General features: G+C 38.0%; 1 protein-coding gene and 1 long non-coding RNA gene across 3 annotated transcripts in view; one reads left to right on the forward strand and one right to left on the reverse strand.

Moving 5' to 3' along the window:
• Positions 1–24,866, reverse strand: part of LOC105496829 (interleukin 1 receptor associated kinase 1 binding protein 1) — a 38,326-nt gene extending 13,460 nt beyond the window's left edge. The window contains exons 1-2 of the mRNA XM_011767437.3: positions 24,508–24,866; positions 3,077–3,142 (exon numbers count right to left, since the gene is read on the reverse strand). Of these exons, the coding sequence (XP_011765739.1) occupies positions 3,077–3,142; positions 24,508–24,822 (381 nt within the window). The 5' untranslated portion in view covers positions 24,823–24,866. The remainder of the gene's footprint in view (positions 1–3,076; positions 3,143–24,507) is intronic.
• Positions 24,853–26,268, forward strand: part of LOC105496830 (uncharacterized) — a 72,055-nt gene continuing 70,639 nt past the window's right edge. Inside the window, exon 1 of one of the 2 annotated variants that reach the window (XR_011623604.1) lies at positions 24,853–25,006. This is a non-coding gene — a long non-coding RNA (uncharacterized lncRNA). The remainder of the gene's footprint in view (positions 25,007–26,268) is intronic. The other variant, XR_011623605.1, reaches the window with a different exon arrangement.

A 26,268-nucleotide genomic window follows, 5' to 3' on the forward strand; every position in this document is an offset into this window, starting at 1 on the left:
GACTCAGTCTCAAAAAAAAAAAAAAAAAAAATTGGAGCTGTACTGAGGTGTAATTTATACATAAAAACTGCACATATTTAGAATATACAATTTGATGAGTTTGGACATACACATATACCTGTGATATCACTATAATCAAGACAATAAACGTTATCTATCACCTCTAAAATTTTCCTTGTGTTCTTTGCTTTGTGCATGTGTATGATAAAAGCATAACATGAGATCTACCCTCTTAACAAATTTTTAAGTGCACAACACTGTGTTAACTGTAGGCACTATGCTGTATAGCTCATATCTAGAATTTATTCACCTGCATAACTGTAACTTTATACCCATTGAGTAAGAAATCCCATTTCCCCTTCCCTCCATTCTTTGGCAACCAGCTTCTATTTTTTGCTTCTATGATTTGATTATTTTAGACTCCTCATGTAAGTGGAATAATCCAGTATTTATCATTCTGTTACTGACGTTTCTCTTAACATACTGTCTTGCAGGCACAGCAATGTTGCAAATGGTAGGAGCTCCCTTTTTTTTTTTTTGAGGCCAAATAATATTTCATTGTATGTATATAACACATTTTCTTTATCCATTTATCTGTCTATGGACATTTGGGTTGCTTCCATATCTTGGCTGTTGTGAATAATGCTACAATGAACATGCAAATACAGTTATTTCTTCCAGATCCTGATGTCACTTCTTTTGGATAGACATCCAGGAGTGGGATTGCTGAATCATATGGTAGTTCTATTTTTAATTTTTTGAGGAACCTGTATACTGTTTTCCATAATGGTTACACCATCATACATTCCCACCTGCAGTGCACAAGCGTTCTAATTTTTCCACTTTCTCATCAACACTGTCTTCTGTTTTTTTTTTGTTTTTTTTTTTGAGACAGAGTCTTGCTCTGTCGCCCAGGCTGGAGTGCAGTGGCGCTATCTTGGCTCACTGCAACCTCCACCTCCCGGGTTCTAGTGATTTTTCTGCCTCAGCCTCCCAAGTAGCTGGGATTACAGGTGCCCACCACCACACCCGGCGAATTTTTTTGTATTTTTAGTAGAGATGGGGTTTCCTGACCTCGTGATCTGCCCACCTCGATCTCCCAAAGTGCTGAGATTATAGGCATGAACCACCGTGACCAGCCAATCTTCTGCTTTTTTGATAATAGCCATTCTAATAGGTGTGAGATTATAGCTCAATATAGTTTTGATTTGTATGTCTCAAGTAATTAGTGATGCTGAACACCTTTTTTTATACCTTTTGTCCATCTGTATGTCTTCTTTTGATAAATGTCTATTCAAGTCCTTGGTTCATTTTTAAAATCAAGTTATTTGCTTTTCTTCACTTGAGTTGTAGGAGTCTACCAACCATCTAATCTTCCATATATCTAACAGTACTTAAGAATACTGGTATGTGTTATACATTAGGTTTTAGTGTTTGCTAAATCCATAGCCATAAAGCCACACATTGTTATTAATGCTTAGGTTAGTACATTTTGTATTTTGTGATCCCAGTACTCTGGTTTCCACTGACTGCTGGTGCTGACCTAAGGGCAATCATGTATTGGACTGTGTGATATGATATAAATTCTGGCTACCTGGAATCCCTATACAAAATATAATCAGATTATCTCTTAAGAAATCTGAATATAAAACATTAAAAAGGTAAGTAAAGTAGAAGGAAGAGGAGCAGAGTTTAGCCAAACTCCCATTTAGTCATGTTTTAAAACAAGCAGCTCTAATGCTCTCTTTCTGCATCTGAAAGGTCAGTTCCTAGAACAACTCAGTGGTTTCAAACACGTTCCAGTTTTCCATGAAGCCTGGCTGTGTAGTTTCTGGGACTGTTTCCTTTTTCCCATTATTCCCTTGGTTCCTTCTTAATAAACCTACTTAACTAAGATAACTTGCTCCTATTTATATTCATTACAATCTGAAGTGCTAACACGTGATAATTACTGGAGGAGTACTATAACATACTACCAGCTTTTAACCTCTGTAATTTGGATCAGACTGCTCTTCATACTGTTTTGAAAGGCATTTTTCAGTTCCTACTACTACAAAATAAGTTTTGCCAAGTGGATCCCTAAAATCATAACGAGTCATTTAAGAATTCCTTGACACAGTAAAATTTTAAGTGGAGAAATCACAAAATGATTACAGGAAGCATTGGGGCAACAAACAGAATACTGTGGAAGTTGCTTCTCAAGAGATAAGAACCCAGGGTTCTAATTTCTAATCTAATTCTTGTTATATGACCTTTGAGAAATCTGGGCCTAAGTGATTTGAACCTAAGGTCACCTCCTTAAAGTCAGAAAACCAATGTATTGTCTGCCTGAAGACAGAAACAGGTGATGGGGATATTTTCTATTTCAAAAGACAAAGATTCTCTCATTTGATACACAAGATTTCAATATAACCCCACCCTTTGTTTCCTGTTACAAGGAAGTGACATGGACTAGGCACATACTCCAAAATGTTTGGAATCAGAAACAGCAGTCCTGTAACCTAACCACCACTAGAACACACTCTGATTTCACAAAATCCTGGCCATCAAATCTTTAAATATAAGTAAAAAGTATAGGCAGCTGTAGGAACTAAATGGTGTCATTAATTGAGTATACTGAAAATAGTTTTATTCTTTTTAATTTGTATAAAGGTTAAAGGGTTTTCATTTTTAAACAATATTTATCACAATACAGTAAAATTGCACTGCAAAACAAAAGACTGCTGAAAAGTATTTCAAATCCTTTAGGTTATCACTTTGTTTATTTGCTTTTTATCTAAAAAGAGATTTCTGTAGTGTTACCTGCACATTAGATGATAGTACTAAAATTTTATTTAGTGGCAATTAACTACTATTTCCCACTTGCTGTTTTTATTCCATTTTAAACTATTTCTCTTAAATCTCACTAAATTTATTTAAAAGCTGAAATAGATACATAACACCAACATGATTTTGAGAAAAATAATCTTCTATCAATATCATGAGAAGCATTTTTCACCATTCCAGTTCAAGAATAAAAATAAATGTCTCCACAAAATCATGCTGCTTCCAATTATTTGTTAAGAAAAGTACATACCTCTGCTTCCATGTGATAAGCATTTTCCACTCTCCTAAAATCCTTTGTCACAGTGGTATTTTCTGCCTGAAACAGAAAAAGTCCAAGAGTATGATTACTAAACATTTGATGCAATTACACTAAAACATAAATTAGAAACCTACACTAATTAAAATCAGAAAAACATAAAGTATGCAAAAAGAACTCTGCCTGATGTTTTAAAATTTTCCTAAAAGTGACATAAAATGAATTCAGAAATCTATAAATATTTGCTTAAAATTTCATGTCACTCCTTTTATAATTTATATTAGCTTGTAATGAAAGTATGAAGTTAGGGTGATATATATATGAGCAATTGTTTGCACATAAAGCATACTTAATGTTGAGTGTCAGCATTTTAAAAAATATTTAATTTACAAATATTTTAATACAAAATTACCAAATATGTATCATGTGCAACTCTGGGCAAGTTACTCAATATTCAATTTTTTGAGCCTTAGTTTCCATATTTATAAAATCAGGTTAATACCATGTACATCACATAGCATCGTTTTGCAGACTTAATGAGAAGTTATATATCAAGTAGTTGGCATAGAGAAAGCACTCGCCAAAAGTTGAGACTATACCACTATGATATAAATATTTATTGAAACATCTAACCTGAGCCAGTCTGGTTTTAAAAAAGTAGTATTAATACTTACATATTCTCAGGGTAAATACAAGGCATATAATTCTGACAAAAAAGTTGAATTTCTTATTTGCTTTCCAAAAGGGTTTTTAAATTCAGTGACTAAAATCTTCAGCTACTATCATTCTTTGGGGACAAGCAAAACTTGTATTTTATGTAATTTTTTTGTACCTTTCAAAATATATGTTAAATCAATATATGATTATGCCAAGCAATTTAATTATGTTATTTGAAGAAGACATGGTTGCATCTAAATTTTAAGATATAAACTATTTACAAGCAGTTTATGTTATCCAGAAAAATTCTTAAAAGTTTTAACCTAAGTTAAAAGCTTTTGACTCAAGTTCCAAATATCACTCTGATGTTGGTCAGTCCCATGAAAATATTAGTGCAACATTTTTATTATGAAAGTAATACCTACTCATTGTGGAAAATTTAGAATACAGGTTAAGTACAAAACAGTACAGTAGTTCTCCCTTGTCTACAGGGGATAACTTCCAAGAGATACCTGGAACTTGATACCATTTTCCAGTAATTTAGGACACTCTCTGCCCCCATCATCTTAAGCAGTTATGTCACTCATTTGTAAGAACTGGGTTCATTTGTCAAGAGAATACATTTTATCCTGGGATTGATCCTGTGATAGGTTCTTTGATGACTTTTTCCCCCAGTTTACATACATCAAGCTTCACTATTTGTGATTTACAGCTCTGTGAGGTTTGACAAATGCATAAAGTCATGTACGTACCACTCCAGTACCATAAAGAATAGTTCTTTCACCTTAAAAATCCAGCAGATACCTGAAACCACAGATAGTATCCAACCTTATGTATAATATTTTTTTTCTGCTCTGATAACCTAGACAGCTACAAGTGACTAATGGGTAGGTAGCATATACAGCATGGATACACTGAACAAGGTATGATTCACATCCCCAGGTGGGACAGAGCAGGACACAGAGATTTCATCACTCTACTCAGAATGGTGTACAGTTTTAAACTTATGGATTATTTCTGGAATTTTACATTTAATATTTTCGGACCAAGACTGACTGCAAGAATTAGGGGTCTGTACTATACATATTGCTTGTAATCATTTTTTCACTTGATTAACATGAAACTTTTTGTCATTTAATATTTTATGACATGTAAACATACGTCATAAAACGTGTCTCATTTTTCACTTTTCTGCAACTTCACTTGATGAACTTCTGATTGAAAAATTATGAGAAATAATTTTATGAAAGGTAACCGGAAAGCAAAGTATCTTTTATTGCTATCTTTGTTTTTAATAGTGTTTTTTAAATAAAAATACATGCCAATCAAAGAAAATCTAATACTAGCGAAAATAACCAAAAAGTAGTAGCATTCTCAAATCCCATTACTGTTAATATTTTAGTAAACATTTTAATAAACCATCAATGCATATAAATGTATCTAGATCTATATACAGACTTTTTCATAAATAAAATTATATTGTACATTTTGTTTTTAACTATTGATTGACAGGGTCTTGCTTTGCTGCCCAGGCTGCAGAGTAGTGGTACAAGCATGCCTCACTGTAATCTTGAATCCCTGAGCTCAAGTGATCTTCCTGCCTCAGCCTCCTGAGTAGCTAGGAGGACACCCGAATTTTCTAAAAATTTTTTTGTAGAGCTAAGATCTTGCTATGTTGATAGGGTGGTCTCAAATTCCTGGCCTCAAATGATCCTCCCACCTTAGCCTCTCAAAGTGCCGGGATTACAGGCATGAGCCACCACACTTGGCCTGAACTTTTTAAAATAAACTTTAAATTTTGGAATAATTTAAAACTTTAAATTTTAAAATAATTTATGGAGAAGTTACCAAGATAGTACAGAGTTCCCATCTACCTCAGTTTCAGACTTCTCTGATGTTAATACTATAGTATATCTGTCTAAACTAAAAGCCAACATTAGCAGATTACCATTAACTAAACTCCAAACTTTATTTGGATTTCACCAGTTTTTCTATTAAATGTGCTTTTTACTACTACAGGATCGAATCCATGATACTGTATTGCATTAACTCATCAAGTCTCCTTAGTCGCCTCTGGTCTCTTGACAGTTTCTCAGTCTTCCCTTGCTTTTCATGACTTTGAAAGTTTTTGTCATGTATTTTGCAGAATGTCCCTCATTTTGATGTTTTCTCATGATTAGACTAGCATTATAAATTTTAGGAAAGAATACTGTAGAGGTGAAATGCCTTTTTAATCACAACACATGAGGCAGTACATGGTATCCACATGACACTACTCAAGATACCAATACAGGTCACTTGGGTAAAGTAGTGTTTGCCAGTTTCTTCCACTGTAAAGTTACTATTTTCCCCTTTCCATACTTTATTAATTGGAAGCATGTCACTAAGTGTAGCCGACACTCACTCAATAAATACTACTTTGTTTATTTTGTTGTTCAATTGTTCTAGCTTTGGCCATTGGCATTTCTTTCAGCTTGGCTCCTTTATCTGTTTGAAATACCCCTTTCCTTTACTTGTTGAGCACTTTCTTACTTTCTGTTACAATATATTACAGGCTTATGTAGTTTCCCTGTCCCAGTCCTAGAATAAGCCATTTCTCCAAGAAGCATAGTACCTTTTCTTTGAGATTTGTATGTAAAACCAAGATCTGAATGCTGAGACTGCTCACTGCTATTGGGGTGTCATTCCTTCCAGGCTATCTCAGTGGACAGAGCTAGGGTATATATATACACACATAGACACACACACATACATACATACATATATATATATATGCACACACATAAAATTTTGTTTTTCCATCTGTACAATATACAAAGCTAAACATGCGTTCACACTGATGTTTTCAATTCTAATCCTGAATCACAGAATTCATTTTAACCTTCCATTTTTATCTGTAACTTCCCTCTCTTAGAGTGAGAAACCTGGCTCCCACCATCCGCTATCTACTTATTTGTTTAATCTCAGTACACATGTAAAGCAGTTTCAGACATGTTAACAAATACTCCTTTGAAAAACATATTTACCAACTAGAACATACAGTTTTTGTATCTTTATTCTTCATCCTTATAATTTCCAGTCAAAACACCATTTTCCAGTAATTTAGGACACTCCCTGCCCCCATCACCTTAAGCAGTTATGTCACTCATTTGTTAAGAACTGGGTTCATTTGTCAAGAGAATACATTTTATCGTGGGATTGATCCTGTGATAGGCTCTTTGATGCCTTTTTCCCCCAGTTTACATACATCAAGCTTCACTATTTGTGATTTACAGCTCTGTGAGGTTTGACAAATGCATAAAGTCATGTATGTACCACTCCAGTACCATGAAGAATAGTTCTTTCCCCTTAAAAATTTCTCCGCGCATCTCTTTTAGTCAACCACTTCGCCCTCCAACAGATTGTTAACCACGAATCTGTTTTCGGTCCCCATAGTATTGCTCTTCTCCAGGAGATCATGTGAATAGAATCATAAAATTCAAAGCTTTTGGATCTGGCTTCTTTCACTGACTAACATGCAGCTAAGATTCACTCACATGGTTTTGTGAATCAATTCTCATTCCTTTTTATTGCTGAATAATATTCTTTTGCTTGGATGTACCAGAGTTTTTAAAATCCATTCCACTGCTGAAAGACATCTTGGCTGCTTCCAGTTTTAGAAGTTATGAATAAAGCTGCCATAAACATTTGTGTACAGATTCTTCTATGTACTTAAGTTTTCAATTCACTTTGGCAAATTATCCTAGAATGCTGACTTCTATGGTAAGTCTAATTTAACTTTATAAGAAACTGTAAGACTACCTTCCAAAGTGGCCATATAATTTTGCAATCTCACCAGCAATGAATGAGAATTCCTGTTGCTCTGCATCCTTCCCAGCATTTGGCATCAGTGTTACCATTCTAATAGGTACACAGTAGTATTTCATTGTGGTTTATTTTCCATTTCCCTAATGACAAGTAATGTTGAGTATCTTTTCATGTGGCTACTTGCCATCTGCATAAGTTCCTTGGTGAAGTGTCTGTTAAGATCTTTTGCGCATTTTTATTGAGCTGTTTGTTACTGCTGAATTGAGTTGTACATATGTTCTTGATAGAAGTCTTTTATCAGCTATGTAATTTACAAATGTCTTCTCCCAGTCTATAGACTGATTTTTCATTTTCTTAACAGATACAAGTCCTTTATCAGCTATGTAATTTACAAATATTTTCTCTCAGTCTGTAGATTGACTTTTCATTTTCTTAACAATGTTTTTCACAAAGTGAGTTTTTAATTGTGATAAAATACAATTTATCTTTTTTCTTTGATTCATGGACTGTGCTTTTTGGTAATACAGGATGAGCATCCTAAATGTGAAAATCCAAAATTCAAAAATCTCCAAAATTCAAAACTTTTTTTTAGCACCAACATGATGCTCAAAGAAAATGCTCCTTGGAGCATTTCGAATTTTAGATTTTTGGATTTGGGATATTCAGCCATTAAGTATATAATGCAAATATTCCAAAATAAAAATCTGAAATCTGAAACATTTCTGGTCCCAACATTTCAGATAAGGGATACTCAACCTCCGTATCTAAAAACTCATCTTCAATCCCAAGGTCACATAGATTTTCTCCTTTTCTTTTTTCTAGAAGTTTTGTGTTTTACTGTTGGGAAAGGCAATCTCATGCTATAGTCTTTTGATCTACACTCAACTGCCCAGGAATGGACCGTGGCCCTGGAACACTTGGTTACTAAGAGATAAAGTATCTTTCAGAGCTTGTGCTGGGCTTGTTTCCTGGTATGGGAATATCTTCCCCATTTCAGACTCAATATGTACTTTTTTGTTCTACTTTTTAAAGGTTGTATGTTGTATGACACCTGGCCAACCTCACACTACTGTATCTGTACCCTTTAGGAAGGGGACTGAGTCCTTCTGTTGCAGCACAAGAGATGTGCATCCTGGTCAACTGCTCCTGCATTAGCTTCTGGGAAGGAGTTGCTGGTCATGGGGGACTGACACCTACTAGTGACTCTGATCTCACTCTTGTCTTTTCTCTACATAAGTAAGGTTTGTTCCATCCAGTGCTTGACTGCATTGTTTTCTTGGTGACTCTCATACTAAGATGCAGTGGGCAGAAGTGCTTGGACTTCTATCCTGATAACAGGCAACAGATGCTACATGCGCAATACTGACCAATTTTGAACAAAGTTTTGTATAAGGTGTGAGGTGACTGTGGAGGTCCATTTTTTTTTTTTGCATATAGACATTTGACTGTTACAGCAACATTTGTTAAAAAGACTCCTTACTTTACTGAATTGCTTCCACACTCGTATTGTTTTTCTCTCTGAAAAACAATCTTAGAACCAGTAAAATACTTACTCATTTTAGTCCAGTGACTTTTATTTTCTATTTTTTAAAAAAAATTTTATTATTATACTTTAAGTTCTAGGGTACATGTGCACAATGTGCAGGTTACATATGTATACATGTGACATGTTGGTGTGCTGCACTCATTTACTCGTCATTTACATTAGGTATATCTCCTAATGCTATCCCTCCCCACTCCCCTCATCCAATGACAGGCCCTGGTGTGTGATGTTCCCTATCCTGTGTACAAGTGTTCTCATTGTTCAACTCCCACATATGAGAGGGAACATGTGGTGGCTGGTTTTCTGTCCTTGTGATAATTTGCTCAGAATGATGGTTTCCAGTTTCATCCATGTCCCTACAAAGGACAGGAACTCATCCTTTTCTATGGCTGCATAGTATTCCAGGGTGTGTATGTGCCACATTTTCTTAATCCAGTCTATCTTTGCTATTATGAACAGTGCTGCAAAAAACATATGTGTGCAAGTGTCTTTATAGCAGCATGATTTATAATCCTTAGGGTATATACCCAGTAATGGGATGGCTGGGTCAAATGGTATTTCTAGTTCTAGATCCTTGAGGAATCGCCACACTGTTTTCCACAATGGTTGAACTAGTTTACAGTCCCACGAACAGTGTAAAAGTGTCCCTGTTTCTCCATATCCTCTCCAGCACCTCTTGTTTCCTGACTTTTTAATGATTGCCATTCTAACTGGTGTGAGATAGTATCTCATTGTGGTTTTGATTTGCATTTCTCTAATGACTGGCAATGATGAGCATTCTTTCATGTGTCTGTTGGCTGCATAAATGTCTTCTTTTGAAAAGTGTCTGTTCATATCCTTTGCCCACTTTTTGATGGGGTTGTTTGATTTTTTTCTTGTAAATTTGTTTAACTTCTTTGTAGATTCTGGATATTAGCCCTTTGTCAGATGGGTAGCTTGCTAAAATTTTCTCCCATTCTGTAGGTTGCCTATTCACTCTGATGGTAGTTTCTTTTGCTCTGCAGAAGCTTTTTAGTTTAACTAGATCCCATTTGTCAATTTTGGCTTTTGTTGCCATTGCTTTTGGTGTTTCAGTCATGAAACTATTGCCTAGGTTTTCTTCTAGGGTTTTTATGGTTTTAGGTCTAAGATTCAAGTCTTTAATCCATCTTGAATTAATTTTGAATTAATTAGTAGTATAGTTTGAAGTCAGGTAGTGTGATGCCTCCAGCTTTGTTCTTTTTGCTTAGGATTATCTTGGCAATGCGGGCTCTTTTTCGGTTCCATATGAATGTTAAAGTAGTTTTTTCCAATTCTGTGAAGAAAGTCATTGGTAGCCTGATGGAGATTGGTAGCATTGAATCTATAAATTTCCTTGGGCAGTATGGCCATTTTCACGATATTGATTCTTCCTATCCATGAGCATGGAATGTTCTTCCATTTGTTTGTGTCCTCTTTTATTTCATTGAGCAGTGGTGTGTAGTTCTGCTTGAAGAGGTCCTTCATATCCCTTCTAAGCTAGATTCCTAGGTATTTTATTCTCTTTGAAGCAATTGTGAATGGGAGCTCACTCATGATTTGGCTGTTTGTCTGTTATTGGTGTATAAGAATGCTTTCAATTTTTGCACATTGATTTTGCACCCTGAGACTTTGCTGAAGATGCTTATTGGCTTAAGGAGATTTTGAGCTGAGATGATGGGGTTTTCTAAATATACAATCATGTCATCTGCAAACAGGGACAATTTGACTTCCTCTTTTCCTAATTGAATACCCTTTATTTCTTTCTCCTGCCTGATTGCCCTGGCCAGAACTTCCAACACTATGTTGAATAGGAGTGGTGAGAGAGGGCATCCTTGTCTTGTGCCAGTTTTCAAAGGGAATTTTTCTAGTTTTTGCCCATTCAGTATGATATTGGCTGTGAGTTTGTCATAAATAGCTCTTGTTATTTTGAGATATGTCCCATCAATACCTAGTTTATTAAGAGTTTTTAGTATGAAGGGCTGTTGAATTTTGTCAGAGGCCTTTTCTGCATCTATTGAGATAATTATGTGGTTTTTGTTTTGGGTTCTGTTTATATGATGGATTATGTTTATTGATTTGCATATGCTGAACCAGCCTTGCATCCCAGGGATGAAGCCAACTTGATCATGGTGGATCAGCTTTTTGATGTGCTGCTGGATTTGGTTTGCCAGTACTTTATTGAGGGTTTTTGCATCAATGTTCATCAGGGATATTGGTCTAAAATTCTCTTATTTTGTTGTGTCTCTGCCAGCCTTTGGTATCAGGATGATGTTGGCCTCATAAGATGAATTAGGGAGGATTCCCTTTTTCTACTGATTGGGAGAGTTTCAGAAGGAAAGGTACCAGCTCCTCTTTGTACCTCTGGTAGAATTAGCCTGTGAATCAGTCTGGTCCTGGACTTTTTTTTAGTTGGTAGGCTATTAATTATTGTCTCAATTTCAGAGCCTGTTATTGGTCTATTCAGGGATTCAATTTCTTCTTGGGAGGGTGTACGTGTCCAGGAATTTATCCATTTCTTCTAGATTTTCCAGTTTATTTGCGTAGAGTTGTTTATTGTATTCTCTGATGGTAGTTTGTATCTCTGTGGGATCAGTTGGTGATATCCCTTTTATCACATTTTATTGTGTCTATTTGATTCTTCTCTCTTCTTTATTAGTCTTGCTAGAGGTCTACCAATTTTGTTGATCTTTTCAAAAAACCAGCTCCTGGATTCATTGATTTTTTGAAGGGTTTTTTATGTCTATAGCTCCTTCAGTTCTACTCTGATCTTACTTATTTCTTGCCTTTCGGTAGCTTTTGAATGTGTTTGCTCTTGCTTCTCTAGTTCTTTTGTGATGTTAGCAGTCAATTTTAGATCTTTCTTGCTTTCTATTGTGGGCATTTAGTGCTATAAATTTCTCTCTACGCATTGCTTTAAATGTGTCCCAGAGATTCTGGTATGTTGTGTCTTTGTTCTCGTTGGTTTCAAAGAACATTTTTATTTCTGCTTTCATTTTGTTATGTACCCAGTAGTTATTCAGGAGCAGGTGTTCAGTTTTCATGTAGTTGAGCAGTTTTTACTGCGTTTCTTAATCCTGAGTTCTAGTTTGATTGCACTGTGGTCTGAGAGACAGTTTGTTATAATTTCTGTTTTTACATTTGCTGAGTGCTTTACTTCCAACTATGTGGTCAATTTTGGAATAAGTGCGATGTGGTGCTGAGAAGAATGTATGTTCTGTTGATTTGGGGTGGAGAGTTCTGTAGATGTCTATTAGGTCTGCTTGGTGCAGAGCTGAGTTCAATTCCTGGATATCCTCATTAGCTTTCTATCTCGTTGATCTGCCTAATGTTGACAGTGGGGTGTTAAAGTCTCCCACTATTATTGTATGGGAGTCAAAGTCTCTTTGTAGGTCTCTAAGGACTTGCTTTATGAATCTGGGTGCTCCTGTAATGGGTGCATATATATTCAGGATAGTTAGCTCTTCTTGTTGAACTGATTCCTTTACCATTATGTAATGGTCTTCTTTGTCTCTTTTGATCTTTGTTGGTTTAAATATCTTTATCACAGACTAGGACTGCAACCCCTGCTTTTTTTTGTTTTCCATTTGCTTGGTAGGTCTTCCTCCATCCCTTTATTATGAGCTTATGTGTGTCTTTGCATGTGAGGTGGGTCTCCTGAATACAGCACAGTGATAGGTATTGACTGTTTATCCAATTTGCCAGTCTGTGTCTTTTAATTGGAGCATCTAGCCCATTTACATTTATGGTTAATATTGTTATGTGTGAATTTGATCCTGTCATTATGATGTTAGCTGGTTATTTTGCTCATTAGTTGATGCAGTTTCTTCCTAGCATCGATGGTCTTTACCATTTGGCATGTTTTTGCAGTGGCTGGTACTGGTTGTTCCTTTCCATGTTTAGTGCTTCCTTCAGGAGCTCTTGTAAGACAGGCCTGGTGGTGACAAGTCTCTCAGCATTTGCTTGTCTCTGAAGGATTTTATTTCTCCTTCACTTAGGAAGCTTAGTTTGACTGGATATGAAATTCTGGGTTGAAAATTCTTTTCTTTTATAATGTCAAATATTGGCCCCCGCTCTCTTCTGGCTTGCAGAATTTCTTCCGAGAGATCCGCTGTTAGTCTGATGGGCTTCCCTTTGTGGGTAACCTGACCTTTCTCTTTGGTTGCCCTTAACATTTTTTCCTTCATTTCAACTTTGGTGAATCTGACAATTATGTGTCTTGGAGTTGCTCTTCTCCAGGAGTATCTTTGTGGCATTCTCTGTATTTCCTGAATTTGAATGTTAGCCTGCCTTGCTAGGTTGGGGAAGTTCTCCTGGATAATATCCTGCAGAGTGTTTTCCAACTTGGTTCCATTCTCCCCGTCACCTTCAGGTACACCAATCAGACATAGATTTGGTCTTTTCGCATAGTCCCATGTTTCTTGGAGGCTCTGTTCATTTCTCTTTACTCTTTTTTTCTCTAAACTTCTCTTCTCATTTCATTTCATTCATTTGATCTTCAATCGCTGATATCCTTTCTTCCAGTTGATCAAATCGGCTACTGAAGCTTGTGCATGCGTCATGTAGTTCTTGTGCCATGGTTTTCAGCTCTGTCAGGTCATTCAAGGATTTCTCTACACTGTTTATTCTAGTTAGCCATTCGTCTAATCTCTTTTCAAGGTCTTTAGCTTCTTTGCGATGGGTTCGAACATCCTCCTTTAGCTCAGAGAAATTTGGTATTACCGATTGTCTGAAGACTTCTTGTCTCAACTTGTTAAAGTCATTCTCTGTCTAGCTTTGTTCCGTTGCTGGCGAGGAGCTGCATTCCTTTGGAGGAGAAGAGGTGCTCTGATTTTTAGAATTTTCAGTTTTTCTGCTCTGGTTTCTCCCCATCTTTGTGGTTTTATCTACCTTTGGTCTTTGATGATGGTGATGTACAGATGGGGTTTTGGTGTGGATGTCCTTTCTGTATGTTAATTTTCCTTCTAACAGTCAGGACCCTCAGCTGCAGGTCTGTTGGAGTTTGCTGGAGGTCTACTCTAGACCTGTTTGCCTGGGTATCACCAGCGGAGGCTGCAGAACAGCAAATATTGCAGAACAGCAAATGTTGCTGCCTGATATTTCCTCTTGAAGCTTCGTCTCAGAGGGGCACCTGGCCATATAAGGTGTCAGTCAGCCCCTACTGGGAGATGCCTCCCAGTTATGCTAATCAGGGGTCAGGGACCCATTTGAGGAGGCAGTCTGTCAGTTCTCAGATCTCAAACTCTGTGCTGAGGGAAGTTTCTTCCCTTAGCACTCTCTTCAAAGCTGTCAGACAGGGATGTTTAAGTCTGTAGAAGTTTCTGCTGCCTTTCAGCTATGCCCTGCCCCCAGAGGTGAAGTCTATAGATGCAGGCAGGTCCCCATGAGGTGCAGTGGGCTCCACTCAGTTTGAGCTTCCCAGCTGCTTTGTTTACCTACTCAAATCTCAGCAATGGTGGACGCTCCTCACCCAGCCTTACTGCTGCCTTGCAGTTCGATCTCAGACTGCTGTGCTAGCAGTGAGCAAGGCTCCATGGGCATGGGACCGTCTGAGCCAGGTGCAGGATATAATCTCCTGGTGTGCTGTTTGCTAAAACCGTTGGAAAAGCACAGTATTAGGGTGGGAATGACCCGATTTTCCAGATGCTGTCTGTCCTGGCTTCCCTTCACTAGGAAAGGGAATTCCTTGACCCATTGCGCTTCCCAGGTGAGGTGATGCCTCACCCTGCTTCAGGTCATGCTCCCTGGTCTGCACCCACTGTCTGACAAGCTCCAGTGAGATGAACCTGGTACCTCACTTGGAATGCAGACATCACCAGTCTTCTGCGTCGCTCATGCTGGGAGCTGTAGACTCGAGCTGTTCCTATTCGGCCATCTTGGAACCTATCCCAGCCCAGTGATTTTTAAAGGGAAGTATGTGCAGTCTGAAAGCAACCCATATAAGAAGATAGTTATCTTGCTTCTCAATATAGTAAAATATTTGATAAATTTTGAAATTCTAAATAATATTACAGGGAATGGAGAAATAAAAATTGCCTGTTAACAATCAGACTGAGGTGGTCTAAGCATAACATAAACAGCGTTTCCAAGAGGACATAGAATCTAAGGAAAGTTTTTAACAGAGCCAAAGTTTCTAACAGAAACTAACAGACCTGTAACCACAAAAAATAATTAAAATTCTTTTTCTGCTTGATTGCTGTGCCTTTGGTAAAGGCACACCTAGCCTAACTTTAATCCTCTGGGTTTCCTATGAAAAAAATCAATAAAATAGTCAGTTACCAATCTGTCCCTGCCTGCTTCACTGATCCTTCCCTTGCACTGCTCGGCATACGGCCAAAACCTGTAAGAGGCTCCTCCTGAACACCTGTTTCTGAAACACTCCTAAGGTCCTTTCGGATGCATTCTTCTTTGTTGCATCATGCTAAGTAAACCTAACTTTGTTTCACTATAGATATATTTCTGATAGTCTGGTTGGTGGTTCCCACACAGAGCATGAGATTTTTTGTTTATCGATAGGGCAGTGGTTCTCCACCAGATGACTTTGCCCTAGGGGACATTGCCAATGCCTGGAGACATTTTTTGTTGTCACAGTTGGGGAAGAAGAGTACACTACTAAGTGGATACACAAGATGATCAAGTGTCCCTGTGAAACTCAAACTGAGGAGGTTCCTGAGACATGGGCCTGCCAGTCTAAAAAGTTGAACAGTTTCAGGTAAAGGAGGACATGGTAGTCACTCCATGGGTGGGGGCCAGGAATGCTCCTAAATATCCTATAATGCACAAGACAGCCCCCAACAAGAAAGAATTATCAAATCCATAATGTTAATACTGCCAAGATTGAGAAAGCCTGCTATAAGGGGCACAAAACTGAAAATTATTGAAATATATCAGCCTAGTCTGCTAAGTTATCTTGATTAAGCTACTGTTTATTTCTAAATACAAAAGGCAGAGTTTTAAGACAAAATGGTCAAGACAGGAATAACTACTTAAGTAATATGGGTGTATTAGTCCATTTTCACACTGTTATAAAGATACTACCTAAGATTGGGTAATTTATAAACAAATGAGGTTTGACTCACAGTTCCACATGGCTGGGGAGGCCTCAGGAAACTTACAATCATGGCAGAAGGCAAAGGGGAAGCAAGGCACGTCTTACATGTTGGCAGGAGAGAGAGAGAGAGTGATAAAGTGTCACACTTTAAATCATCAGCTCTCATGAGAAGTCCCTCACTCTTACAAGGACAGCATGGAGGAAACTGCCCCCATAGTTCAATTACCTCCCATCAGATTCCTCCCTCAACACATAGGGATTACAATTCTAGATGAAATTTGGGTGGGGACACAGAGCCAAACTATATCAATAGGGAAGCACAAATCATGATGATAACAATCTCAATAGCCATAAAAATTATTTTCATAGGAATCAAAAAGAGTAAACAAGAAGAAAACCCTAAAACTTCAAAAAGTCTTTTAAAATCTTTTGGTAAAACATCCCATCTACTCAATATATATATTTTTAATTTTATTTATTTATTTTAGATTCAGGAGGTACATGTGCATGTTTGTTACACGTGTACATTGAGTGATGCTGAGGTGTGGGGTACAACTGATCCCATTGCCCAAGTAGGGAACATAGTACCTGGTTACTTTTTTAACCACTTCTGTGCTCCTTCCCCACTTTTGGAGTTCCCAGTGTTTATTGTTCTTATCTTTGTGTCCATGGGTACCCAATGTTTACTTCTCACTTATAAGTGAGAACATGTGGTTTTCTATTTCTGCACTAGCGTAGGATAATGGCTTCAAGCCTTATCCATATTGCTGCAAAGTACATGAGATTTTTCCTTTTTATGGCTACATAGTATTCCACTGTGTATAAGTATCACATTTTCTTTAATCCATTGTTGATGGGCACCTGGGTTGATTCCATGTATTTGCTATTGTGAATAGTGCTGCAATAAACATACAAGTGAATGTGTCTTTTTCGGTAGAACAATTTATTTACCTTTGGGTATATGCCCCGCAAAGAGACTGCCTGGTTGAATGGTAATTTTATTTCTAGTTCTTTGAGAAATCTCCAAACTGCCTTTCACAGTGGCAGAACTAATTTACATTTCCACCAAGAGTGTAAGCACTCCTTTTTCTCTACAATCTTGCCAGTATCTGTTATTTTTTGACTTTTTGATAAAAGCCATTCTTACTAGTGTGAGATGGTATTTCACTGTGGTTTGGATTTGCATCTCTCCAATGATTAGTGATGTTGAGCCTTTTTTCATATGTTTGTTAGCTGCTTGTACGGCTTCTTTTGAGAAGTGTCTACTCATTTCCTTCGCCTACTATTTCATGAGATTGTTTTTTGTTCCTGCTGATTTATTCCTTATAGGCTTCTGGACATTAGACCTTTGTCAGATGCATAGTTTGCAAATATTTTCTCCCATTCAATAGTGTTTCTGTTTACTCTGTTGATAGTTTCATTTCCTGTGCAGAAGCTCTTTAGTTTAATTAAGTCCCATTTGTCTATTTTTTATTTTGTTGCATTTGCTTTCGGGGTCTTCAGCATAAATTCTTTGCCTAGGTCAATGTCTAGAAGAGTATTTCCTAGAAAACCAAAAAACTTTACAGAAAAACACAGCATTTAAATAAATGGACTGGGACACAACACTGTAAAATCAGCCATTATCCTGAAATTAATTCATAAACTTAATGCAAAATATAAATAGAAATTTTATTTGTTGTATAGAAATTTTCTACCCTCTGGAATTTCTGACTATAATTCCATGCTGTCACTTAAAATGTCCCTCTGTTCCTTGCAGACAGGGAATTTTTTCAGAAGAGTAATGAGGGGAGAACTTGCCCTACAAATGTTTTATGAAGATAATAATTTAAACAGAGTCGTACTGACACAGGACCATAACAAGGATCAAATGAACTAATTAATTCTGTAACTAATACAAGAACATTTGAAGATTACAAATAGCAATAACCAGTAACATTTCAAAGCAGTAGGTAAAACAAGGAATACGGAATCCTCATATCATACATCCTTCCCCTACTCCCTCTGAGCAGTAACTATGTGATTCAGGTAAGCCATAACAGGTCTAAACTATTTAGGATGATCACATCTGATTTACTACAGGGTTAGTTAAAAAATGGACAGAAATCCGAATCTAAACTAACTGGTCTGGCATTTCTCTGGCCACAAAAATAAGCTTAGGTTTTCTATTTAGAGTAAACTGTAGTATTTTTAAAAATAAATGTGGTTGCAGGAAACAAAGACTATTATTTTTCTTTTTAAGCTACAGTATAAGATGCAAGGCTTGGGAATGTTGCAGCCATTTTAGTATCACGCAGGAAGATGAAGGTAAAGCCAAGAGAACTACATCAAAGTATGCAGAGCCTTGACAATGAAAGCCCATATTACAACTTGACTTTTCAATTATGTAAAGCCAGGTTCTTGCATGTGTAGTAAGGGAAAGACAGACTTCAGTAAATGGTGTCAGTACAGTTATTTACCTATGTCAAGAGAAAATAAAACCCTTATCCTTATGCCAAAGTAAATTCCAAGCACAGCACACATATCTAATGTACTACAAAGGTTCCTTAAGAGACCAGGAAATATTTGTTAATAGTTCTATAAGGCTAGGTGTGGTGGCTCATGCCTGGCATTCCAGTGCTTCAGGAGGGCAAGGTGGGAGGATTGATTGAGGCCAGGAGTTTGAGACCAGCCTGGACAACACAGTAAGACCCTGTCTCTACAAAAAATTAAAAAAAAATAGCTGGGCATGGAGGTGTGTGCCTGTAGTCCGAGCTATTTGGGAGGCTGAGGTGGGAGGACAGCTTGAGTCCTGGAGTTTTAGGCTGCAGTGAACAATGATACTATCACCCTACTCCATACTGGGCAACAGAGTGAGACTTTGTGTTTAAAAAAAAAAAAAAAGTTATATAGCTTTATGCTTGAGAAGAACCCAACACACCCAATAAACGTTATATACAAAGGTAGAAAAAATACAGAAAAAAATTAATGACTTTGGCTAAACAAAACTTTAAGATTTTGAATGTTCAATACTATAAACTAAGTTATACAGCAAATAAAAAACTGAGAAAAATTTTTGCAATATATGACAGGTTATTTACAATCTTTTTTTTTTTTTTTTTTTTTGAGACAGAGTTTCACTCTGTTGCCCAGGCTGGAGTGCAGTGGCGTGATCTCAGCTCACTGCCACCTCTGCCTCCTGGGCTCAAGTGATTCTCCTGCCTCAGCCTCCTGAGTAGCTGAGATACAGGTGCCCACCACCATGACTGGCTAATTTTTATATTTTTAGTAGAAACAGGGATTTTCATGTTAGCCAGGCTGGCCTTGAACTCCTGACCTCACGTAATCTGCCTGCCTCAGTCTCCCGAAGTGCTGGGATTATAGGTCTGAGCCATCGTGCCTGGCCAGGTTATTTATAATCTTAATTTTAAGTTTCTTATAAATGTAGTAAGGTAAGGACAATATAAAAATGGGCAAAATATTGTGAACTAGAAATTTGTATTTTAAAAGTTTAAGTTCAAATGATAAAGAAAAAAGAAATGACAGTATCAATTTTTGGACTACTAAATTGGCATAATTACAGAAGAAAATAATGCCTACTGTGCCAAGTGAAGGTATAAATGTATATTTTTAGAGTACAATTTTTCATAAGCCTTCAAATATACATAATCCAGGAATTAATGTCCAAAGAATATTACTAGTTGAGGATCCCTAATCCGAAAAACCAAAATGCTCCAAAATCTTAAACTTTTTGAGTGCCAACATGACACTCAAAGGAAACTGGAGCATTTTGAATTTTGGATTTCCAGATTACAAATATTCCACTGGTACATATAAAATACAAATATTCCCAGATCCACAACTTCTGAAATCCAAAACATTTCCGGTAAAGCATTTTGGATGGGATGTTCAACCTGTAATTACGGACATGTGTAAATATGTAGCTTACAAGGACATTCATGTTGTGACCATTTTTAAAAATGAAAAACTTTATCCAATGTCTATGTTCAATTTGTTGCCACTACTTCTTAATTTGGATGCCCCTAGAAACAGATCCTAAGACAAAAATTTGCATACAGTTAATTTTGAAGGTGATCCCAAAAAACACCATTAACAGAGTGGGATGCAAGACAGATAAGGAAAGAAAGGCACTAAAGGATGTGTTGTCAAGCAAATTACCACTGTGGTCAACTCAAATTTAATCCTGCAGAGAAACTCTAGGAACCAGGGTGCAACATATACCTCAGAATTATCCTACCCCAAGGGGTGAAGATGCTGAGGTCTCTTTCCATTCATTTCCCTCAGTCATTCTAGTTCCACATTAGCCTTCAGATGAAGGCTGGTGGGGCTCGGGGAGAGGACTTTAATTCCCTGGCATTACACTCTGGCCCCCTTTGCAGACAGAGTGGATTCTGGCACCCAGGGAAAGCTTTCAGGCAAAGAATTTACAAATGTTGTTGGAAGCTGGGCCTGCATGCACACAAATGTGAAATGCCAAAGGATGTAAGCAGTGGTATCAATAGCATCAGCAACATCTTCCCTACCTAACACCTCAATTACCCACTGTCAAGAGAATAAAGCAGCAACACCCTGTAGTGGTTAAGAGCATGGACCCTAAGGTTAAAATTCTGCCACTTCTTGGCTATGACCATGGGCAAGCAACCTGCCAATAATCACCCTGGTCCTCGGAGTTCTCATCTATAAACAGCCTTATCCTCATGTCCCAATCACCTCCTAGAAGCCTCCTCCAAATGCCATCATACTTGGGATTAGGTTTCAACATACAAACATTTAGTCCATTGCAAGAACTATATGACTTGATATGTCATGATACAAGGTAAGTTCTCTTCTGCTGCTCCTGTGGAATACCTCCTACTGGGTGTCAGGGTGGCTGAGGCGGTCTGTTGTGAAGCAAAAAGGAGAAAAGGGGTCTCTCTTTTGGCTGCACTCTGTTAGAGGAATCTTACAGTAGTTTTGCTCATACTGCAATGGGTTAAAGGGGTTAAACACTCCCTTCAGCATTTACTCCTAGTCCTCTCTTGCACTAGAACTTACATATGCATCCTGAATGACAGAAACACTTTTGTGAAGGGAGGACCAGACATTGTGAGGTCATTTTATGCCTATAGTAGGAGAAAGGAGAAAATAAAAGGGAAGCAGAGATATCAGGGTAATTCTTGGAAGCATTCACTATATACCAAATCTACTAGCTCCTTGATCTTGGATGCCCAGCTTCCAGGACTGTAAGATATAAATTTCTGTTGTTTACAAGCTACCCAGTCTATGGTTTTTCATTACAGCAGACCAAACAAACTAAGACAATATTAAGTGTTGTTTAAAAATGAACAATGGGCCAGGTGCAGTGGCTCATGCCTGTAATCCTAGCACTTTGGGAGGCCGAGGCAGGGGATCAGTTGAGGTCAGGAGTTCGAGACCAGCCTGGCCAACTTGGTGAAACCCCATCACTACCAAAAATACAAAAATTAGCCAGGTGTGGTGGAAGGCACTTGTAATCCTAGCTACTCGGGAGGCTGAGGCAGAAGAATCGCTTGAACCTGGGAGGTGGAGGTTGCAGTGAGCCTAGACCGCCTCCATTGTACTCCAGTATGGGCGACAAGAGTGAAAGTCCATCTCAAAAAAAAAAAAAAAACAAAGACAAAAACAAAAATGAACAATGAAAAGAAAGGCTTAATGTTTGTTGGTTGAATGAGTAAATACTGCTTAAAACTTTAAAACACTTTTCAATGAAAACCACATAGCTGAATAATTTGTTCATTTATTGTTTCATTGTTTCTTTTATTCATGCAGAAGGTATCTTCTGAGTAAACATTATGTGAAGTGTATGGACCATAACTCATACAGGCAAAAAAAGAACAAATGGTCTCGGCTCTGGAGAAGTTTAGAATATGGAGGAGAGACAAGTAAATTAAGAATTATGATACGGGATAAGTTTTTATTACAAGTATAGGGAGTGAAGTGTTGTATGGCAGGGATTAGTGTTATATTAGGAAAGGAATGCCAAGAAGGTGAATTTGGGCTGATTTTTTTTTTTTTTTTTTTTTTTTTTGAGACAGGGTCTCATTCCATAGCTCAGGCTGGAGCTAATTCTTAAAGAAAAATACAATAGAGGGGAGGAAGATATGATAGGAAATGAGGATAGACAGTCAGGCTGTTTTGGCTTTTTTTTTTTTTTTTTTTTTTTGAGATGGAGTTTCACTCTTATTGCCCAGGCTGGAGTGCAATGGTGCGATCTCAGCTCACTGCAACCTCCGCCTCGCAGGTTCAAGCAATTCTGCCTCAGTCTCACAAGTAACTGGGATTATAGGCATGCACCACCATGCCCGGCTAATTCTGGTATTTTTAGTAGAGACGGGGTTTTGCCACGTTGGTCAGGCTGGTCTTGAACTCCTGACCTCGGGTGATGTGCCCTTCTTGGCCTCCCAAAGTGCTGGGATTACAGGCATGAGCCACCTTCAGCTCTATCTTTTAAGCAAAGGAGTTTGGATTATGAGGAGCCCTTTAAGCAGGGAATTGATGTTTATAAACCTTACAGCTCAGAATTCTAAAGTTTAAAATGAATAAGGACTTTGTGAAGACCCATAATTCATCCTAATAATATAAACGATATTTTGTATTCTCTCCTAAACAAATTATCTACATGACTTCTTTCATCAATTAGCAGAGATAACTGCGAGGTTACTGTCCTTCTCATGTATTGAATTGAACACTGAATCTTAATATAATTACTCTAAGTTGGACTTAGTAATTTATTTACTTACTTATTTGAGAGAGTCTCTTTCTGTCGCCCAAACTGGAGTGCAGTGGTGCCATCTCGGCTCACTGAAACCTTCACCTCACGGATTCAAGAGATTCTCCTGCCTCAGTCACCCTAGTAGCTGAGATTACAGGAGTGTGCCACCATGCCCAGCTGATTTTTGTATTTTTACTAGAGATGGGGTTTTGCCATGTTGACCAGGCTGGTCTTGAACTCCTGGCCTCAAGTGATCCACCTGACTTGGCCTCCCAAAGTATTGGCATTACAGGCATGAGCCACCATGCCCAGCCTATGTTGTTTTATAGAGTCATGTGAGCTCCATTTTTATTTTATGTAAATAACTTAAAAACTTGTTATCTTATTCAACTATGGCACTAGTAGCAGTTTTTAAAATGATTTTTCTACATATTAAACCCACTTTACTCACATTATTTATATTTGTATTTTTCTAAATTGTAAAATCGTTTGAAGAAATCTTGTCCAAATGACTTTGTAATAACTCACATGTTTGTATTATAAAGGCAATGCAAATATCTTTTCTTGTTAAAAATAAGGACTTGCTTTTTCGGGGTATGGCATTTCTTGCAATAGACTGGAAGTAACAATGTCTGCACTTTTACCAACTTAATGTTATCCTGGATAAGTCACATCTGTGGCCTTTGGGGTCCTACTCTGTAAAATGAGAAAACTGAAATAGTTCATCTCTATGATTTCTAATTTTCTTTCATTCTAATTATCAGCAGAATTGGAAGCAACTTACATTCTGGTTTCAGGAATACATGAGTTCAAATATTGCTCTACCTAAAGTTCACAGCATTGTTTAACCTCTTTAAATTTGGAAAACGGGGATATTAAAACACGCCTAACAGTGCTATTGTGTGGATTAAATGATGGTTTCAATCTTTTTTTCTTTCCTTAGGAGTAGGCTTAAGGTAAGATTTGCTTAGTGATTTGTCTCATGGACATCTCCGTTAAAAGTATTTCATGTATGTGGTATCCACAATACTGGCTTGACTTTTTCTTTTAAGTTAAACCTAAGAAGGCCGGAGAAATTTTGGGGAAATCATTACAAAATGAAAATCATTATAAAATGAAAATGGACGCAACTTCTTCCCCACTCCCCAACGTTACTGTTTGCGGAACATATTCAAGAACCATTCCATGCAAAGTTTTACATGATCGGAAGGAAGCAGGTCGTGCTCTTCACTTGCCAATTCCATGGTGCAGAATAAAAACAAAACAAAACAAAATATTTAGTGTCCAGCACTCCACTTGGGCAAATATTTACAACTAACATTTCAAGTTTTACCATTTCATCACTTCAAATTTAAAACAAAATTACTGAAGCAAATATCGCCTGATAAAAACCTACCCAATTTGCATTCTTTCATTTTTAATTTGCCTGAGGCCAATAATGACCTTCGTCTAGGAGAAGAATGGTTCAAATATTCACTCTGCCAGGTCCAGGCGTCCCGGAGTACCTTTGCGACGAAGACGTCCTAAACGCTCCAGACCCTCCACATTTCCCTTCCCTCTAGAGCCGGCCGTGGGGCCCGACCATCTGCCAACCCTTTTGTGTCGTCCGGCTCGCATTTCCTCCCCCGCGGAGATCTCACCTGCACGCCCTGCTGCTGGAGGCTCTGCGTGATGTAATCTAGACGGCGACAAACGCTCTTTTTGGCCTCGGCTGCCGCCTCCTTGGTGCTGCTCACTCGCATCACCACTTGCGCCCGGTCCGGGCCCCCAGACACTTCTGAGGTTCCGCTTACGTGCACCTCACGGGTAGCAGTTTGGGCTTGTGTTGAGGAAAGCGGGTGGCGGAGGCCGGGTAGCGTCTCTCCGCCTGAGACCAGGTTGTTCGCCGGGCCCCTGTCAGCCCAGGGAACCAGTTCCACGAACACCCGGGTCGGAGGGGTCTTTTGTAGAGACATAGCGAAAGCAGCTCGGTTTCCATAGTAACTACCGGCAGACGGCGGCCGAAGGGGCCAATGCGCGCCAGGGCTTTCCTGTGCACGGCGCAAAGTATGCCGGGATGGCTGTGGAGGCCGCGGAGTTTGTGGCGGGCGGAAGCTACGCCTTGTTGATCTTGCCGCATCTTTACTAGGTGTCGGCTGAGTGAGTAGCTACGGTTTTTAACATATTTACCTTACGGCCTTCAAAAAATGTTAGCGGGCTTTCTCTGTGGCTTCCTCAGTGAGCCCTGCCCTTTCTCGCAACTCCTTGGCGTCCCACTCGCGTCTCTGTACCTCAGAGGAAGAAGAGTAGCGAGGCCGAGCGGGTGGTTTTAGATTTCTCTGTGATTGCACCCAGCCCTGTCTTTTCTGACTTTACCGTCCCCGCTTGGGGTACAGCGTTTGAGGCTCCCTCGGCCACATTTTTGTGGTTCGTGAGAGGTTTCAGTTGAGGCGAACTTTTTGCCCCTGTGATCTTGGACAGTTTATGATTCTTCGTATCTCAGTTTCATCTTCTCTAAAGCAGCGTTGATAATATTTTTGTATTATTAATATATATTGTATTCGAATATATAATATATTAATAATATTATCAAACCAATGTTGACAATATTTTTCACATTTGCTATGTGCTTATAAGGTGCCCATTGTATGTAGAGTGCGTTGCATATGGAAAGCAGAGTGAACATAATGGATGTCTGTAAAAATAGCTATGGCTTTGGCATCATTTTCATGTCTCCCCATTTTTTTCTAAAATCCTTGGAATGGTTCGGTCCTTGAACTCGGACAGGAGAGATTTAGGTGGTATCAAAGCACATCCAACATGGACATTGCTGGGCGTGTACAACTTGGAGTTTCTCTGTACCCTTTTCTTGAGAGAACCTTTAGAACACAACCCTCAACTTCCCGTCTTCTGGATTCTCTTCCTAGCACTAAGCAATGATCTTTGTAAAAATAGCCCCACTGGCTTATACCTCTTTACTGTCTGAATTTTATTAAGAGAATTGAGGGGGGAAAAAAGAATTTTGAATAACTGGTTTTAGAAGGATAAGAACTATTGTTTTAAAAGGAGCCTGAAAAAGCTGACAGTCTTCTTGTAGTTTCTTCACCATTGTTTTTTCTGTTCTTTTCGATGAGTATAATGCAACTAAATCAAATGGTACCCCCCTCCTTTAATTAGGCTCATCACTGGATTAACATAATTTTGTGTATATTCATCCTGTTCGCTGAACACAATTTTAATTTAAAAACTAACGTTAAGAGCTTTCCCTCATAGTCTTTTATGATTTAAGACACCCAAAATAATGTTTCTTAAACTTGCTGGAAAATTATTTTTCCGTTACGATAAATGTGGAAGAATATAGCCTCCAAAATAAATTACTGAATGAATGAATGTCATAAACAAAAAGCAACAGGAGTTAAAGT

This window comes from Macaca nemestrina, chromosome 5 (assembly GCF_043159975.1).
Source record: "Macaca nemestrina isolate mMacNem1 chromosome 5, mMacNem.hap1, whole genome shotgun sequence".
In the NCBI taxonomy this organism is placed as follows: domain Eukaryota; kingdom Metazoa; phylum Chordata; class Mammalia; order Primates; family Cercopithecidae; genus Macaca; species Macaca nemestrina.